At 41.4% G+C, this 20924-nt stretch overlaps 1 protein-coding gene across 1 annotated transcript; it reads right to left on the reverse strand.

Moving 5' to 3' along the window:
* Window positions 1-334: 334 nt before the first annotated feature.
* PPM1K (protein phosphatase, Mg2+/Mn2+ dependent 1K) lies at window positions 335-19954 on the reverse strand. Its single transcript, XM_045536807.1, has 7 exons — window positions 19835-19954; window positions 14235-14740; window positions 12868-12968; window positions 5270-5435; window positions 4596-4740; window positions 3431-3565; window positions 335-780 (listed from the first exon to the last, which is right to left on the reverse strand). Exons 2-7 carry the CDS (start codon window positions 14672-14674, stop codon window positions 649-651), a joined length of 1119 nt encoding a protein of 372 aa, XP_045392763.1. The 5' UTR covers window positions 14675-14740; window positions 19835-19954; the 3' UTR covers window positions 335-648.
* Window positions 19955-20924: the final 970 nt, after the last annotated feature.

Below are 20924 nucleotides of genomic sequence, written 5' to 3' on the forward strand. Positions count from 1 at the left end.
AAACACACAAGTGTGCTGTTTATAAATATGCATACAATTTAGCAATGTCATATTATCTGAACTAACTGATTTTGCATGGTTACAGTTACCAATAAGCGGTCCAGAATACAAAATACATACAGTACCAGAGAACTCAGTGTTCACACTTACTTCTTGGTACAATCATTAAAAATAAAAACTTGCATCCTAGGCATAGGGAAGTCTGGAAAAAAAAATAAAATAAAATAAAAACTTGCAGATGACACATGGAAAAGCTGTCCACATTCAAGCTGTAGCGGAGAACGTGTTCAAATGCATCAAGAACAAACATGACAAAAAGAAACCCAGAGCTGCCTACGAGTCTTAAAATTAGAAATTTAATACCCTCTCCAAGTGTATCAAAACCACTTCACACTTGCTCACTCAGCTTAGACACTCACAATAGCTTAATTCCATATATATTTATACGGAGAACATACAGTTGAACATAAATAGGAGCATTTATGAAAAAAACTACTATGCAAGTGGTTATTGACACTGACTTGTGCACTGAGCTAGTGAATCACAGGGTCACATGGGCAACAGGTGACTTTTTTTTTTATCTCATCAGTTTCTGGACTCGCTCGGTGAAAAACTGTCGCACAGAAACCCGAAAGTCCCAGCCAGCAATCAGGCCCATCGTCCACTGGAGGCAAAGCCTCTGCTGAATGAGAAGTTGATTTCAGAGTTCTTGTATTTTCCCCAGGCACCGAAAGGCACTACCACGGCAGTGCTGTTGTCCTCGGTCCCGTACTGTATTGCCTGCAAGGTTTGGCAACGGGCAGAGAAAGACATTGGCAATCAGGGTCTGTACGAAGAGCGATCACTCTTCCCCTGGAAAACCAAACCGATTTTACATTCAAGTTACTGACCTAATCACTTCACAATAGTTTGTGATTCCATCACCCCGTATCAAGGCCCACAAGGTTTATTGAATTGCACATGAAATAACAGAGGACCCCAAGCGACCACGGTGACTATACTCCGCTGTAGCAATTTTAGCAGCAGAAACACCAGTGCTAAGGCACAGTGAGCATGTGCAGCTGCTGAAGGTGAAGACATATCTATAAAGCATTTAGCACAGCGGCTAAGACGTGGTAAGGACTTGGTAAATGTTAGCTCGGACCAGCAATTCTGCTTCTAGGACTTTAACCTAAAGGAATGAAAACCCTGGAAACGGACATGCTTAAAACATACAACTGCAGGAATATTTACTATGCTTCTTACAAAACGGACAAGTGGGTGTAAACTAAAATTCCTGCAGTAGGAGAATTGTAAATCAATTGTAAGAATTTGTCCTTTGTTCCTGTTCCACTGGACCAGCCTTAGAAAAAAAAAAAAGAATTTGTGCAAATAGAAGGTGACGGAGTTAGCATTTTCAGAAGTGCTTGGGATTATACTTAGCATCCAATGCATTTCAAAAGACCCCACAGCCTGATGCCAAACTGTGAAGGTAAGGGTTGATAAAAACATCTGATGTAAAAAAACTCCAATAAATGAGAAAATTTTACAAACAAATCGAAAGACAAAAACCTCAAACTATAATAAGATAATAAATACAAATGGCTAATAAACCTATGCAAATGGTAACTCCACTAAAAAAAAAAAGATGCAAATTTCTACAATAAAATTTGATTTTTCTATTAAAATTGGCAGAGAAAAACACTTATGATAAGAATTTGGAGAAACACAAACTATAGAATATGCATGGTGATTCACACTTGTAATCCCAGCACTTTGGTCTCGAACTCTTGACCTCAAGCAATCCTCCTGCCTCAGCCCCCCAGAGTGCTAGGATTACAGGTGGGAAACACCATGCTGGCAATCCCAGCACTTTGGGAGGTGAAGGTAGGAGGATCGCTTGAGAGACCAGGAGTTTGAGACTAGCCTGGGCCACATAGCAAGACCCCCTTCTCTACAAAAAATTAAAGGAAAAATTTAGCCAGGTGTGGTGGTGAGTGCCTGTAGTCCTAGCTACTTGGGAGTCTGAGGCAGGAGAATGGCTCAAGCCCAGGAGTTTGAGGTTGCGGTGAGCTATGATCACACTACTGCATTCCAGTTGGGTGACAGAGCAAGACCCTGTCTCAAGAAACAAACAAAAGAACATGCTAGTTAAAGTGTAAATTGGTATATTATTTCTGGCAGGCAATTTGGCAAACATTAAAAGCCCTAGACACATGATGTGTCCTTTTATGTAGAATTTAACCTAAGAAAATGATACCTGAAGGAAACAGATTTGCACGAATAGATATAAGAATGTTTATTATAGTGAACACAAACTAAATTTGCTGACTGCAGGAATTGTTAAATGCACTGGGGTACGCAAATAAGCTGGAATACTATGTAGTCATTACGAATATCATTGCTTTCGTGAACTGGAACACAGTTATCTATAAGACAGGTAGTTGAAATTAGGAAGGATGTGTTTGTCCATGGCATTGGGCCCATTTCCCGGATTTCATGAGCTCCTGTTTAGCACCGGATAAAGTAGTAACCAACTGAATAATTCAAACATTATGACTACACTTGCCCATCTATTTTCAAGCAAATACTTTTAAAGTAAGGTCTGTTGTCTTAATTTGGGAAATGCAAAGGCAGCTGTTGAATTAAAGCATCCCTCTGATGAGCAGTGATGGCTACAACTTAGTTAAGCAAAAGAGAATATTAAACAGCACGAGGCAAATTTTACATTCTCTTTCCTGGTTATTAGCCGGCTTTCAAATTTGAGCTCTGAGTGACTCACGACCTCATCCATGTCCCTTTGTTGTTGTTGTTTTGGTTTCTTTTTCACATACCCATTTTTTATAGCCAGAAGATGACTAGGTTATAGTGTTCCTCACATCGGATATTTACTTGGAACAGTCTGGTTTCATGGTCAAGTGGTTGGACTTGGGAAGCTGGCTGGCTGAGTTTGAAGGCTAGTTCTGCAACTTAATAGTTTGCGGACCATCAGTGAGTTACTTAACTTTGTGGCCTCCAGCCCAGTTTTCCTCATCTGCGAAAAGGGACTTAATAGCCCCAACCTTATCAGGTTATTGTGATGATCTCCTGAGTTAATATATGTGAACAGCACCTGATCCACAGTAAGGGATATATTAGTTTATTATTATGATAATTTACTACTGCTGTTATTATCATTTCAAGGTATGGACAAAGTAAAAACATAAATAGCACATTTCCTTGGCATATTCATTTTACTAACTACTTGAGGGCATTGTAAAAATCTTCTAATTGGAAATAGCATGGACTCAAGTGTAAAATTCACGGTAACACTCAAGCTAAACCACAAGACTTCCAAGAAATGTCCAGCTTGTGGCAGCCACTCCAAGCCCTGCCAAAACCACCCGCGTAGGGTTGCCCTTTACTCTCCTCCCTGCTTGAGATTTTTCTAGCAGAAGTTCTGCTGGCTCACCTGTTCAGTCACCATGTGGGCTGCTTCGTTGGGATCGTGGCACTGATTGACAAAGTCACAAATCTCTTGACTATTCACCATGAAGTTGATTCCATCTGTGGTGAGTACCAGGAAGCTGTCATCGGCATGATGGAGCTGCAGTCGGAACCGAACGCATGTGATTATCAACTAGACTCCACCTTAGAATAATCTTGCTAATGCAAAGATTTTATCTGTTTTGCTGAATGATCATCTGTGCAAGAACTTGCAGGCAAATGGTGAAAATGTAAAGCCTATATGATTTGGAGGGCAAAGTAGCAACATTTAGTACTAACCACCAAGGGTAGACCTCACACTCCTTTAGTAACACCAGAGGAAGAAGCCAGACAGCGGAATGCTGAGAGGTAGCAGATGCGATAGTTAAGAGTGCTCTCTCTGCAGCCAGGCTTCCAAGGTTTGAATCTTGCCTCTGTTATCTGGCCGAGTGAGCAAAGGTGAACTGACCTCTGTATGCTTTAGATTTGTTGTCCTTGTAAAATAGGGATAGCAGCACTTATTTTGAACAAAGCTTGGCACACAGTAAACCATGCGTAAGTATTTGTTAGATAAAATGACTACAAGTGGGCTATGTATAAGACACGAAACCCTTCATGCAATTAATTAACAACTGTTTGCTGCCAGTGCTGGAAGCCTACGCTATACTATGCGAGGTTCTACAGTTGACTTGAAGGTTTCGGAGAAGGAAGTGTCAGCTCAAAGACGGGGAGTGTGTTGGGGGCAGTTTAGGGTAATGGCGGCACTGGTTAGTAGCATGCAAAGGATGCCACAGAAATAGAGGCGGGAGATTATTTAGCTCTTGGTGGATAAGGGAAATCAGGGGCGGCTTCCAGTCAGAGGTGACACTGGGTGATAGTGAGGTTATAGCAGAGCCATTCCACCAGGAGAATTCCACAGCTGGGGTGAAACAAACACCAAACACTTCTTCAAACATTAGGCCAGAAGAGTAGCAGCTTATTTTCTCTAAAAAGTTTATTTATCCTTTTATAAGTTACTTATCCTTTTATAACTTACTCCCTGTTAAAAATCATTTTGGCTTTAGTAAAGGCTTCCAAGAAAGCCCGCAGCTAGAGACATGCCTAAGTTCATTCTCTGCATGTGGATCAAGTGTTCGCAGGTCTTTTCTTACCGTAATCCTCTTTGTTTCAGGTTCTGCTATCACACCGCTGGTTTTAAGATCCAGATCTCCAATACTCCTTGTCATTGCAAGTCTGCCATTCACGTGAGGCTGCCCCACGCTATTCCAAGCTATAAAGCCACCGCATTTCTTGATCCTGGTCAAGAAAAAATTAAAAGACAATGACGTGATATGCAGAAAACCAAGTCACTGTTAAACTTAAGCATGACATCTATTTAAAATGCAAAATTTCGGCCAGGTGCAGTGGCTCACACCTGTAATCCTAGCACTCTGGGAGGCCAAGGTGGGTGGATTGCTCAAGGTCAGGAGTTCGAGACCAGCCTGAGCAAGAGCAAGACCCCATCTCTACTAAAAATAGAAAGAAATTATATGGACAGCTATAAAATATATATATGTAGAAAAATTAGCCGGGCATGGTGGCACATGCCTGTAGTCCCAGCTACTCAGGAGGCTGAGGCAGGAGGATCACTTGAGCCCAGGAGTTTGAGGTTGCTGTGAGCGAGGCTGATGCCACGACACTCTAGCCCGGGCAACAGAGTGAGACTCTGTCTCAAAAAAAAAAAAAAAAATACAAAAAAATACAAAATGCAAAATTTCATTTCCATGATGAACTAAAAATAAAAACATCATCCCTATAGAACGGTTTCTCAGTGGTGGGGTAGTACCTTTCTTTTTCATCTTTTCTTTCTGGAGTATGGTCAGTAGTCAGCTTCATGGGTTTTCCTTTTCTGCACAAAATAGCCCGGCTGTCCCCAACACTGGCTACAACCAGTTCAATACCATCTCGCAACAGGGCTACCGTGGCAGTAGTCCCAGAGGTCAGAAGGGTTGCTACAAACATTGTGAAGAAGAGTGCACGTTAGCGACAGGCAAATGATTCGACATGGAATTTTTCTTACAAAATAAAATACAAGCATGAGAAACTAATGCTGGAATGTATCATTCTAATTTAACTAGAGCTGTGCAAAGAAAATGCAGATGAACTATGTAAGTAACAGCATGCAAGCAAACAAGTGTTTAACTCTGTAACAAGGCTCCATGCAAACAGAAGAGGTTGCTAATCTAATTTGGTAAACAAGGCATCACTGTCTCCAAATGGCCTCTCTATACATCCAATAGAGCTGACTTGAACTTACAATGACAAGACAAAAAGTCTTAAAACTTAGTTAGACTGGTAATTATGGCAGGATGACTTAGGTCATCTATAACCTATAGATTTAGAAGGTTTTCTCTTCCATTTCTTACATCTGTCTTGTGAAAGTATTATCGGTTCATAGGTCAAGAGCATACTATTTGCTCTTCAAGTGCTATATTTTAATGTATTCTTTTCTTCTACAGCTCTTTTAATTTTACAAATGTTCACCAAAAATTCTAAAATGGCGAAAGGCTCACTTTTTTTCTGTTTATCTTTGTCCTCCCTAAACATGAAACAAAGTTACAGCCATCATTGTATTCGCTAAAAATTTGTCCTGTGGGGAATGAAATTCATTCTATTAATAGTTGTTCATAAACTTGGTGTAGTTAACACTCTTAGCTCCAGACAGATCTAACACAAAGAGTCTGTATCCAAATGTAGGACAGGACTGCCAACTGCTACTCCTGTGGTCCTGGCTGGGCCCAGAACATGCCAAGAATCTTCCTTTTCTCTGACTCATAACAAATAAAATTCAATGTTACTGGGCTCGAGGTCGCCACTATTTGCTCCATGCAAGTCAAACTGCATTTTTGCATCTTCCTTTGATTCTTTTTATTTTTTGGAGACAGAGTCTCACTCTGTTGCCCAGGCTAGAGTGCTGTGGCATCAGCCTAGCTCACAGCAACCTCAAACTTTTGGGCTCAAGCAATCCTCCTGCCTCAGCCTCCCGAGTAGCTGGGACTACCGGCATGCACCACCATGCCCAGCTAATTTTTTGTATATATTTTTAGCTGTCCAGCTAATTTCTTTATATTTTTAGTAGAGATGGGGGTCTCGCTCTCGCTCAGGCTGGTCTCAAACTCCTGAGCTTGAGTGATCCTCCCACCTCGGTCTCCCAGAGTGCTAGGATTACAGGCATGAGCCACCGCGCCTGGCCTTTCCTTTGATTCTGACAGAATCTGTCCTAAGTATTTTACCACTTGTTAAAAATTTTTAAGGTGCATTGAGCCTTGCCAAAAGTGAAAATATTGTGAAATTATGGGATAAAAAATAAAGCAAAGTGGAAGACATTGAAAAAGATTTAAAGCAGGTATCTTCTCTAGTAACACTGTTAATTCTTTAAAACACCTAAAATAAAATATTCAGGTGATCATCCAAAGATGATTTTGACTTTATTTAAAGTGAAGTGCTATTGATTTGACTCAGTCTTTCCAAGCATTTTTCTTTTTCAAAAAGACAACTTTAAAAACTTCATCAGTAATGCATTGGAAGGAGATATGTACATATATAGATTTTCCAATCAGTATATTTAAATGCCTGCTTTAATTAGAAAAGTAAAATGGAAAAACACAGACAAACTCTCCTTAATCTTTTATAGTCATGCTGAATTCACTTTCTTCAGAAATAGCATTTGTAGTTGTACTATCTTCCCATTTATCTCTTGATTTTGGAACTGTCATGCCAAAGTAATAATATCTCTCCAACACTGAAATATGTATTTGTCATTGTATAACATAATATTTTATAAGTATCAGTGATGTTTATATTATATATTTTTTCTTATTTCTTCTTTTATTCCGTCTCTGGCCCTCGATTCAGGATATATTACAAATATTAACTCTTAACTTCAGATTACCCAAACGACTATACAATAATGTAATCTTTATAGTCATAATATTTTCAAATGATTTAAAGAGTCAGGCAGGAAAACACAGGCATTTATTTAGATGCTGCCTGTCCAGGGAATTTAGTATTCTTTCCCTTTGTTTAAACTGTCAGCAATAGCTTTTTTAAAAAGGGGCTTATAATTGGCCGCAACCAAAGCGTTAAAATTTCATAAGGGAAAGTTTAGTTGTTTAGGCTTGTAATTCATGGCTCTGCCATGTAAGAATTTAAAAGAGCTTGATTTTTCACCAACCCAACGTCACAGTTCCAAAATTCCAGGATTTATGGGAGAGTTTTCAGAACTAACTGTTGATTCTGGTTTGCTAAGCATCTAAGAATATAAATATTAAATCAGCATTTATTTTCATTTAACATTTATTAATAACAGGGAAGTAAAACTTCTCACTTTGTGCCCTAATAATGAAAACTATAAAACTACGATATCTTTCAATAAGTTCTTAACACTCACTGGACAATTTCTACTGCAAGTCATCTCAACTAATGGGACAAAGAGGATGAGGGAACCTTCCAGTAGTCCAGGCTAGGAACCGCTGGACTCCTTCACCTGGGACAAAATTAAGCAGATCTCTCTTTCCACTGAAGCCCAGCATATAGTGTCCACGGGCCCCAGGTCTAGAGCTGCTGACCGGGCACAGTTCTCTGCCACAAATAACACGCACAGAGGCAAATAGGAAATTCACCCAGGAATTGTGCTCAGACATTACAAACCTGCAACACAGGGGAGAGCAGAGAAAAAGCTGCAAAATAAGGGCACAATAAGGGGAAGCGTTTCTATTTTGGTGAAAATCTCACTAGCAAATTACATAATATTCCAGGAGATGCCAAACCAACGACTCTAAAACTCAGTTTGCTCCAGTTGATGGTATTTTGTAGTTGACTTGACTTTTTTTTTTTTTTTAAATCAGAGTAACTCTTCTTTCTTTGTTTTATGGCTTCCAAGGTAGGATAACACTATGCACAAACTTATTTGTACTAAAACACGTTAAGTGGAGACACACACACACACACATTCTCTCTCTCACATACACACTGACACACATATACATACGCTCAAACAGTTGGTCTTAAACACAGCAAATCAGTACCTACACTGAGTTGAAAAAAACGCACTGTGAATTTGTCTGCAATACCAGAATTGTCCCAATAACAAAAGGGTAAATCCATGGTTATAGCACTGAATGATTTGTATCTGACAAGCAGTACACAGAGAGAATGCAAACTACAGTATACCACCAAATTACTGGGACTTAAATATCTACCAAGAAGGAATCAAAGCACCTCCTCTACCAGATACAAGGAGTAAACACATTTGTTAACACGGCTTAATGCAGAGATTTAGTATCTAGAAGGCATTTTTTGAGTGGAATGATTAAATGCATTGTTTAAATAAAGCCTAATAAGGCTCTCAAGTGCTAATGCATGTTTATAATGTTATATAATTCGCAAAACAGGTATTTCTGCAGCTTTCTCTTTCCCTCAGTGTTGCAGGTCGACACATAGAAAGAAAAATGATCAAGATTGTGAATGGCAACATAAAGACTAAAAGCTGTACTTTTCCAAGCATAACGACCCCTCGTAATTATTCAGCTGTGCAAATAATAATATGTATAGACCGATATAGTTTCAAAATTTATTAAAAATGGGTATCCTAGACATGTATGAGTCGTGAACACCGAAGCCAAGAGTAATGAGCTGAAGCAGTAACAGCACAATAAGAGCATCTCTTCGACGCTGCCCCTATCTTTTTTTCTTTTGGTTGTCCCCAGAATAAGAAAGTAAATCCCCTTCTTAAAAAAATGCTGCATTTATAGTCCTGGTTATTTTGCAGTCTAATTCTTCCATAAAGAAATCACAAAATATGACGCACATGGAAATTTCCTATGAAATTCACGATGCCATCAACGTCTCCCACTCTGAACTTAAGAGCAAGTCTTGGGCCGGGCGCGGTGGCTCACGCCTGTAATCCTAGCACTCTGGGAGGCTGAGGCAGAAGGATTGCTCAAGGTCAGGAGTTCGAGACCAGCCTGAGCAAGAGCGAGACCTCATCTCTACTAAAAATATAAAGAAATTAGCTGGCCAACTAAAAAAATATATATAGAGAAAAAAATTAGCCGGGCATGGTGGCGTATGCCTGTAGTCCCAGCTACTCGGGAGGCTGAGGCAGGAGGATCACTGGAGCCCCGGAGTTTGAGGTTGCTGTGAGCTAGGCTGATGCCATGGCACTCTAGCCCGGGCAACAGAGCAAGACTCTGTAGCTTTCAAAGCTTGAGCAATCTTAAGATTTGAAGAGTTTTTAGAATACATAGGATTATAATCTGCTTTTTCTACCACTTAGTTTTAAGTGATTGTTTATAAACAATAGACTGATGGGATATCATCTGAATTTATTGGCTGGTTTTATTAATTGTAAAAGTAGTAGGTATTATTGGTATGAATTGAATACAAAAAAATTCAAAGATGGTGATGAAATTAGCTACTCATAACTAAGGATAAATTTAAAATGTAGATAACAACAACAACAAAAAAAATCAATAAAAATAGCCAGCAAGTTCTTCAGGGAAAAGGGATCTTGTTATTGCTGTTTCTTGGTAAGTGGCATTCCGATTGTATTCTCTTGAAATTACCCCCAGCTAAAATGAAAATAGTATATATTTTATTTATTTGTTTGTTTTTTTCTTTCTTTCTTTCTTTTCTTTTTTTGAGACAGAGTCTTGCTCTGTTGCCCGGGCTAGAGTGAGTGCCGTGGCGTCAGCCTAGCTCACAGCAACCTCAAACTCCTGGGCTCAAGCGATCCTCCTGCCTCAGCCTCCCGAGTAGCTGGGACTACAGGTGTAAGCCACCAGGCCTGGCCTGAAATAGTATGTATTTTAAATGCTAATGAGATAATTTGAAGTTCTTTATGTAGATGTGACAGCTTTGGAACTGAAGTCTAGAGGGGATAAGAATATTTTATTTTCACTTAATTTCTCTTAAGAAAGCTAATACGGTGTGATTGGGGGCACTTCGTTCCTATGGTTTAACCAGTCCCTTTTCAGGTTTTTCCTCCTTAAAATTCAAATCTCCTCAGGAGAGACAACTCATTAAAATGCTTACATTTTATTAATAATTTAGTTAAATCAGCTACAGGATAATCAAGGAATAAGTTATAACAACTTCAGTGAGAAAGAGTAGGCAGTGCAGATCGGTTCGGTCCAAACAATTATTGAGAACCTTCCAGATTCTATGCAGGGTGCTGCACACTCGACATTCAAAAATGAAGAAGCCACAGTCCTCGATCTCACAGGAAGGGTTCAAGAGGAGAACAATGGGATTAATGCCACAAGAGAAAAGATGAAAGAAACTAGAGAAGTCAAACTGCTTACTACACGATTTTGTTTGGCTAGCACTGGTTCTACACACACACACACACACACACACACACACACACACACACACACACACACACATGTATATATGCCAAAAAGAATATTCTCTACTCTTATAATACTGATACTGCTTCAGTTCTTCCTAAAAAAAAAAAAATTTAAATTTAAATAAAAACTTTGAAAATCTAAAATAACATTTTTTTAAATCCACAAATTGAAAAGTTAAAGAACACAACATTCTATCTTTAGTAGCTTTAATAGATTTGATTAAAGTAAGCTCCAAATATCAAAAAGCACTTTTTGGCATCTTTTAAAAGCTGTGGCAACTTATTAGCATACTAAGCATCATTCCGTCCTGCTTTATTATACTTTCAAACAAATGATCATTAAATGAAAAATAAATTTTAATATATCTTATGGAAGTTCTGGGTTCATTGCCTCAAAGCATACGACAGAGAAATGAAATCAAATAATGCATCTTAATTTCATTATTAGAAATGAATTACACTTTTATGATTAATTTCTTTAAACAACTATTTGTTTTTGTGATAAAGATTTAGAAAGTTCAAGATAGGCAAGTTCAAAATTGCTTTGAATTATAATTGATTATTAATAAACAAATGGAGTCCTCTCACATTTTACACCAAATCTATCAGTGATTGTTTTAAGGATGTACATTGATTAGATCTTTTACAAAAAGGCTGACTTGCACCCATGAAGGGTTAATGGGGTTGGTTCTTGGCCACGTGCATGTGATGAACTTGGACATTCTCTTCTGAAAAGCTTGTCCAGCAAGTTACAGCTGTTCACACTTGAGGCACATCAGGGCCGAAAAACACTGTGGTGTGAGACACAGCCAAACTCACAGCCAACCTGGCTCTGGATAAAATAAGAGCATACCAAAATTCAGGAAGTTATAAAAATAAAACTGTAAGACAGCATTTTATTTCCTCTTCTCCTTCATGTGTTTTATCCATTGGGAACAAGGGCTAAATCTTATGCACACAATTTACCCTCTCTCAATGCCTATCTTCTTAAAGGTGAGAGGCCAGTTGGAAGGAAAAAAAGTCCAAAGGAACGAAGGAAAAGAGAAACAGGTGTAAGTAACCTACAAAACAGAAAATACGTCACTGAACAGAGCGCGGATTGTAACGTTTTTCTGATGAGGGTGATACTGAGGTTCTCAAAAAAGGGCATGAAAAAGGTCTCGGTGCATTTTTTTTTTTTTTAAAGAAAAGGACAAACCAAATACAGATCAAGATTATTGCATGATTCATTTTCAGTCAGTTATAAGATTTATGTGTATACATTCACATGGCTGCAGAAGTTTCCCAGGCTAAGAGCCAAAGATTTCAGGGCCAGCTAAGTAGAAAACATTATAGTTCTCTTCTCCTGAAATGGTTTTGATAAATTTAGTCAGAACCAGAAACATACCACTTTCAAAATTTAAGGACACACAGTGCACAAAATTTAAAATTCAGCTGGCATGCCCTTGTGTTTAAAATATCACTAGTTATCACAGGAAAGCTGCAGGAGTGAGCTTTTTAAGAAGGGAGAGAAAAATACCTTCCATCTAATTATACAAACAGTGCATATTAACCATTGTCTTTTCCTATTTAGGATCTATGAGCAATTTTCTTCCTGTTGGACAACTACTGTCTAGATGTGATTACCCCTAGTAGTTCAGTACTCGATCATCAGCTTCATCTTTAAAAAACCAAAACAAACAAACAAAAAAAACCCTTAAAATTCATAGTATGGACATCTTACCCATAAAATGAACAAACAGATTAAAATTTTTGTTTAATATTTTAAACATTAAAATACAATATCAGAACTATTTTGGAGCTTCTCTTTCTAAAAAATTCTCCAATATATTTTATTTAAAAGTGAAGTACTGACATTAGTTTGGATTTCTAATAGCATTTAATGGGATTCTTTATACAAAATCATTTCTACATAAATCCTTACAAACAATTGTACATTAAAATCCCCTCCCTCCAAAGGCTTAAATTGTTTCCCTTTTATTCTGCCCTCCCCCTCTTAGAACCCTCAAGAATGTGATTTTTGTACATACCATCAGCAGACAGGTGGGCATGACTTGAAAATGCTTTATCTATTTCTAGAAAAGCCAACGTCAACACAGTTTCCAAGTCCTTCTCCTTAGGAAGCAAATCCCTTTGTGGGGAGGAAAAAAGAGCCCCAAAGAATAATTTTACAATAGGTTTATTTCTTCACAGTCGCTCTATCTAGCAGTCATTCTACGCAATGGACCTCAAGAGTTCTCTGTCAGATGCTGACAGTTCACTGGTTAAGGAATGCTTACTGAGCATCCACTAAGCATCAGGCACTGTGATAGGCTTTTAAGGGCACACACAAAAAAGTGTAAGTCCTCGCTCGTCCTTAAAGAATTAGTCCTCACTACCACAACCCTGAGAGGTCACATTAACTTAAACCACTGAGTTACTTTTGTGGCATGAGATGAAATATGCATAAATCAACGATGAATAGTATAAATAACTACACAGGAAGACAAGAAAGAGTCATATGAGGCTGGGCTTGGTGGCTCACGCCTGTAATCCTAGCTCTCTGGGAGGCTGAGGTGGGAGGATCGCTTGAGCTCAGGAGTTGGAGACCAGCCTGAGCAAGAGTGAGACCCTGTCTCTACTAAAAATACAAAGAAATTAGCTGGATGACTAAAAATATATAGAAAAATTAGCCGGGCATGGTAGCACATGCCTGTAGTCTCAGCTACTCAGGAGGCTGAGGCAGAAGGATTGCTTGAGCCCAGGAGATTGAGGTTGCTGTGAGGTAGGCTGATGCCATGACACTCTAGCCTGGGCAACAGAGCAAGACTCTGTTTCCAAAAAAAAAAAAAAAGAAGGAATAGTCATATGGTCATAATTCTGTCACACGTTTTCCCCTTCTTTTAATCCCAGCAGTAATGTGATCCTTAAAAGTGCATTAATAATTGGGATAAACTATTTAAAGAGCTCCAAAACATCTGCATTAAATGCATTTTCCCCACACTAACATCAATCATCCGAAGCTATTTTCAACAAGTCAAGCATTCAAAGCCACTTGAAGGAGTAATTACCATTTCCTGAAGCACTTACTACATACATGTCCCGCACTGATAGGAGTAAAGGCTTCTCGTAAATTATCTCATATGCACTACACTACTTCACTTGAAATGAACGCCAATCAAGTGCTGTAGAGTCTGGCCAATGCTTTCCCCAGGGAAAGTTGTTAAAACACACATTCTGAAATGGTAATAACCATCAGGAATCAATGGCATGCTCAAACTACTGCTCATTCAAAAAGTGGCAGCATGAAGCCACTGGAGTGTGGACGTTTATGTTGGCAGTCTCAGCCAAAGGGTGCAAGTGTAAACCTCAAATGCAGGAGAAGTGCAAGGTCAAGGGTGAAAGTCATCGTACGTACATAATGCATTGCTCCATGTGGCTGTGACAGAAATCAGCAGCGGCGGGCCCGCCGTGTCCATCGTACACCGCGAAGTACAGGACCTCATCGGTCAGCTGAGCCGAGTCAAACCGATCCTCGTTCTCCTTCCGTTTGCCGATCTGCGAGGCGCAGCCCACGTTGGCCGGGCTGATTTTGGGAATGGGCTTGCCATACTTGATGCTGGGTGGCAGCAGAATGGGCTCCTCAATGCGGTTATCCCAGATCCCGAAACTGTCCCAGGTGGCTGGACGCCCACTGCCGTCGGGGTCGAAGCGAGAACACCGGGGCTGGGAGGTGGAGCCGCGGCACCTGGGCAAGGCCCGGGGGTCCTCCTGCAGCAGGCGGGAGCTGAGCAGCGCGCTCCGTCTCACCTGGCTGCCCCCGCTTCTGACCAGAGAGATCAAGGCAGCTGTTGACATGCCGCAACCCCACAGGCGGCGGTAGTGACCGGCAGGTCAATGCAACAACACAGGAGAAACGATCAACTAGAGAGAGAGAGAGAGACTCTTCATCAGTCATTTTGAATATAACTGACATATCATCAGATAGTACCAAAAATGAAGGCCATAGGCATCTGCCAGAAAACATATATTTATGGTACATATTGGGTAGGCACCCGACAGCCTACTTCTAAAAACAGTGCATGAAAAATGAATCAATTTATCCTATTCATGGTGTTTAAATTCTATGAAAATCGACAGTGTATTTACATATATAGAACGTGTGCCTCTCGAACTTGAACCTGCGACCTCGGGGAGCTTGTTAAAATGCAGATTCTGATTCAGTCGGTGTGGGGTGGAGCTGGGAGTCTGCATTTCTAACCAGCTTGCTAGTGGTACCAACAGTGCTGGTCTGCAGGCTACACTTTGAGTAGCAAGAACATAGCATACATGCCGGGCGCAGTGGCTCACGCCTGTAATCCTACCACTCTGGGAGGCCGAGGCAGGAGGATCGCTCGAGGTCAGGAGTTTGAGACCAGCCTGAGCAAGAGCAAGATCCCGTCTCTACTAAAAAATAGAAAGAAATGATCTGGACAACTAAAAATATATAGAGAAAAAATTAGCTGGGCATGGTGGCACATGCCTGTAGTCCCAGCTACTCGGGAGGCTGAGGCAGGAGGATCGCTTGAGCCCAGAAGTTTGAGGTTGCTGTGAGCTGGGCTGACACCAGGGCACTCACTCTAGCCCAGGCAACAGAGGGAGACTCTGTCTCAAAAAAAAAAAAAAAGAACATAGCATACAGGTGTGAATAGATAATCTTCCCTTCATTAACCCCATTGCTCTGAAGAAAAGCTAGGAGCACATATTAACAATAGCAAAAGTCTCTTAAGAGCGAGAAATAAAAGAAAAAAATAACTGGTTAATAGAATCTTTACGATAGTTCTCTACTCAAAGAGTGGTCAAGTTTTAGCAAAGACGTACTGTAGGATCTAAGTTTTGCTTTAAGATTTCTCAACTTACTGAACTTTACGGATGGTGGATGGCGTTACCATGATTAATGTAAATTGGTTCATGCCAACACCGCACAGGCACGAAGATAAGCCAGTTCTTAGGCTTCCCTTTGTGGCAGACACTCTCCTAGGGAGGGTGTGTGGGTCTGTGATCTTGGGAATTTGGCACCAGATTTATGAGCAAGTGATCTATGCACTTACCTTACAGCTACGGCTCTCCTTTCCCCCATCCCAGCAAAACACTCACAATTGAGATTGTACCTCCTGGAAACTATGACTCCACACCCCTACTTCTGGACTCCACCCCAAAACTCAACCCTAAAGCCTTTCTTGGCATTACAGGGTGTTTTCAGGGGAAAATTCCTATACTCTTGCAAGAACTGTGTTTCTGGCAGTCATCCATACAAATAAGATTCTAAGCAGAAATTCATCTGCATGGTATTTTGTTATTTTATGAATTAAAAAAAACTTGAAAAAAGGGCATAATGTTAAGATTTGATAATGCTGGTAGACAGTATACAGGTGTTATATTAGTCTCAATTGTATGGTTGAATTATTTCATAATAAAAAAATGAGCTTGAAAAAAATTTATCCTTCTAAAAGGCATAAACACACACACACACAGAGTCCAGCTTGAATGCATCGATGAGAAAATGCATTACAGATTTCAAACAATCACTTTCAGGTGAATTTTTGGAAATCAGTCTCGCTGTGTGGAGGGAGGGCTGCTATATCTTTCAGTGGGTAAAAGAGTCAAAAGAAAGAGGAGGGTCCAAAAAACATCGTTAGATATTTAAGCCATAAAAAATATATGAGCCCAGCCTTCATGGAATTTAGAATTAAGATGGACATCAAAACAATGCATCATGAAAGACATAGGAAGCCATCCCTTCGTGGTCTTTTGGCCAAGGCTGAAGGCTGTGCAGAAGGCTGAAATTCACTTCTTCGTAAGAAAATATTGGGGGTAGAGGAGAGACACAGCACCTCCGGTTATCAAAGAGAAGTAACACATTGCATTAGAAAAAAAAAAAGGTATTTGTTCCTTTGCTTTTGATTGGAGGTTATATTTTATTCAGCAACAATATGTCAAATATAGGTGATGAATTGAGAAATTTCAAACATGCAATGGAGCAGGTAATAAAGGTACTAATTATTGATAGAGATAATTCCCAAAGCAGCTTAATACCATATAGGAAAAACATTTAAATACATACATTTATTAGAAAACACATTCATATTTGAAAAGTGAACTAGAAATTAAGCAAAGTACTATCCTTTTGGCTCCTGTCTGAAAACATGCAAGCCATACTTAGCCTTGGGCTATTTTTCATCATGCATCTACTTCAAACAAGACTTCTGGAATTACGAACAAATAAATATTAAATAAGTTTTCCTGCAGCTCTTCTAGTATATTCTCGCCTTTCTTTCCTCCCTCTGAACCCTCCAAAACCTTTTTTTTTTAATGATAAAATAGAACAGCATTCTCAGCAGTGAACAAATCTCTACTGGAAACATTTTTAAAAATGAGATAAAATGCAAGCTGGGCACAGTTTCTATAAGCCTGCATAGACTAAAATCAATCATCAGTCTGGCCTCCTTCCTCATGTAGTATCTGCATAATCATCTCAGAAAGGAGGTAGCACAGTCATAGGAAACATTTACTTTAAGGCATATTATTGGCAGAATTGAAATGTGACCCGGATTTATAGGTCAGCATCACTTAGGCAAACAGGAGACATGAAGTGGTTCCATTTCCTTTTCCATCTGCAATATAACTAAATCCTACCACTCCCTCCCACATTCCCAAGAAAACAATGCAAAGGCAACTGGTGATGCCAAACTAAATAACAACTTTGAATTAAATCTGCACATCAACAAGTTTCCTCCAGGGCTTCAAAATGGGAATCTGCCACCTTAGGCTCCCCCCACAGCTCTCCAGATGCCCATGGAAATAACAATGTACTAACAGGCAAGGGGAGTAGAATTTTTGACGTGAAAACCCTTAAAAGAAAAAAAAAAGCAATCAGTGTTCTCTATAACAAAAAGAGTGAGAACAAACTGACAAACACCTAAGGACTGTCTTCATTCTTTAGTTCAGTAATTATGAACTGGGTTGAGTTTATCATTCTGCAAACTAAGAAACACAGCCAGAAATCTTTTCTGAGTAGGCAGGGGGGATTTATGTCAATCTTTCAAACAGAAATCAAGGCTAGCTTATTTTTACAAACCATGTTTGGCAATTACAGTCAATCGTTTGAAGTTAAGGCATGTAAAACAGAAGCACTGGCCGGAGAGGTGGCTCAGGCCTATAATCCTAGCACTTTGGGAGGCCGAGGCGGGAGGATCGCTCGAGGTCAGGAGTTTGAGACCAGCCTGAGCAAGAACGAGACCTCATCTCTACTAAAAATAGAAAGAAATGATCTGGACAGCTAAAAATATATATAGAAAAAAATTAGCCGGGCATGGTGGAAGTTTACTTTGTCATGTTAAGCATATGCCAAAGTTAGTTAGGACTTCTAAAAATCAGTATTACAGGAATCTGCTTTGATTTCATCCCTGTAGAAAAAAAAATTTTAAGAAAGTATTCCTATCTGCCCATTATAAAGTGGCACTCAGGTATCTTATTCTTTTTAAAAATTTTCTGACAAACGTGGCCATTCAGAAGTACTTGGGTATCTTTATATGAGTAAGTTCCACAATGAAAACACAGAGGCATTTTTAATACTCTTAAACCAAATATTTCTTTATCGACCTTTAAAAAACAAACAAACAAACAACCAATGCATCCCAATACACTCAAATGGTATGGAAACTTCCAGAATGTATTTCAGCAAATTCAGACCCCAATATCTTCTTTATCAATACCCTGCTAAGAGAAAGGGAAAGAAAATTTACTAGTCTATCTGAGTAAAAAAAGAAAACAAAACTCCCAAAGGATTCCCCTCGGGTTTGATGTGAGTATGTGTATGTTTAGATGTGTGGACGGAGAAAAGAACATGGGACCAGTGAAAAGTACCCATTACTCTAATTCCCTGGGTATCTTTTAAAACATTTTGGCTAAAAATGTGCACAGGCCACAGACCATATTTTAAGCCGATAACTTTATGCTGCATTTAAAAAGAATTTTCCTTTACATTCTATAGTATGTCACCAGCACCTCTCCCCTATTTTTTCCTCCTCTCTAAAGATTCCAGATGATCTGTAGTAAGCGACGAAGGTTGCAAGAAAAAAACCCATTAGTTAGAACTCACACCACTCAAAGATCTTAACTAAGGTAGGCCAGCGGAGCTTTCCAGACTCCAGATTCCCTGGCTGTTTCCACCTGGAGCGTCATCTTTGTCACCTCCAGTTTTTTCTCTCATCTACAGAAAGCGGCTCCTAAAAAAAGACATCACCAGCCACAAGGCCTGGGGATTACAGCGCTCTCCCGGCAAAGCAAACCCTCCAGGTAAACCAGAGTCTCAGATCAAAAGCAGCCAGGGCTCTGTATCCTTCTCTCTGCCGATCTCTGAAAAGCTCACCTTTGGGCAGTTCAGGGTCCCGGGCTCGGTCCCCCGGCCGGGACAGATGCGTGCCACCCGGCGCCGGCCTCCCCGCGGAGGGCTGGGCTCCCACCGCACCTTCCGCCGCGCGGTCTCCGCCTCCCCGCCGCCCTCCCGGCGCTCACGCCGCGGTGTCGCCACGTCTCCCTCTCGCGGCTGCGGCGCAGCGCTGATCCCTGCAGCATCCTCGCGTCCCCGGCTTCGGGGACGGAGCCTGCGGGGCGTTGCTGCCGGGAAACGCGGGCAGCCGCCACCCCCCTTCCTCTGCCGGATCCCGGCCCACCCAACGAGCCCGGCTGGCGCGGCACACGCCCCCCGCCGGCGGTCAAGTTCAAGGCCGAGCGCCGTCTGGGCGCAGCCGCGGTGGACCGCGCCCCGACCAGCCGCTGCCGACCTCGCGGGGAAGAAAGCAGCGCGCGGAGAACCCAGACACGCCGGGCGTGGGGGCCGCGGAGCCCAAACCTCATTTCCTCTGCGCCTCCCCGGGAAACCGTCCTCGGTTTACTCTGCATCCCGGGGGGGATCGCCAATAAATAACACCGGACACGGCCAACAGGAATAAATGAATCGCACCTCTAGGCTCCTACCTCGTGATGGTTATGTCCCTGGAAATGTTAGAATTAGCTAACGGAGGGGCTCAGTCGGTAAGTAAGACCGCCTTCCCCGCCGTCCCGATCTCCGGAGCACGCAGTCAAAGTGGCCACGGCCCTGGCGGCTGGAAATTGGCGAAAATTATTCGCCCGCAGTTGGCCAGATGTAGAGGGGGAGGTCCGTTCCCGCTGACTGACGGACGCCCCGGCCAATCGGCGCGCGGCAAGGAGGCTCGCCCGCTCCCCGCCCTCGGCGGCAGCCAATCACAGACCCCGCTGGGAACGAGCCTCCCTGCGACTGCAACTTGACTTCCCAGACTCGGAGCAGCGCTCGCGGGCGACGTCAGCGCGGGCCAGTAGCCGCTCGCGGTGGCGCCTCCCAACCCCCAGGCGGCGCCCGGGCCAAAGAGGGGCCGGGAGACTTGGTACCTCGTCAGCCGGCTGTCGCTTCGGGCAAGGTTGTGACACTAGGAAACCGAGAAGGGAATGCCAGCTCTGCCCGGGCAAAGAGCTTGAAAGCCATGCGGGTTCGTTTCTCTTTCTTGGAAACATTCATTGCAGCGTTCTTCATGGCTGAACAGGCATCTTGTGATCCCCTGGGGAATGATTCATTCATTCAACAAGTATTTCTGTGTTTATTAAAGGACATCTTGTACATGCCAGGCACTTGCTAGGCACTGGGCATACACTTCTGACCCAGATAGACATGCAAGCTGCCTTCGTTGAATTTGCAGTCTAACAGGGGAGAAGAGGGAGAAAACCAACAAGCAAACAAGCACGTGAAATAATAACAAAACATGTCAAGGGAAGAAATAGACAAGGAGTGGATATAGAGGAGAATGTGGGGTTGACTTTAGATAGGGCTGTTATATGAGAACTTTATAGGATGGCGTTTAAACTCAGTCGGTCATTCAGCCATGGAATCGGTATTGGTTCCATAAATCCAACTGATGGATTGTCCTGACCAGAGCAGACAGCACACGAAGGCCCTGAGGTGGGACAGCTCGGCATCTTGGAAGAACAGAAAGAAAACCAGTGTGGCTCGAGCATAAGGAGGGAGGGGAGAGTACCACCCCCAGAGGTAGAA

Source organism: Lemur catta, chromosome 24, assembly GCF_020740605.2.
Source record: "Lemur catta isolate mLemCat1 chromosome 24, mLemCat1.pri, whole genome shotgun sequence".
NCBI classification, from domain to species: Eukaryota; Metazoa; Chordata; class Mammalia; order Primates; family Lemuridae; genus Lemur; species Lemur catta.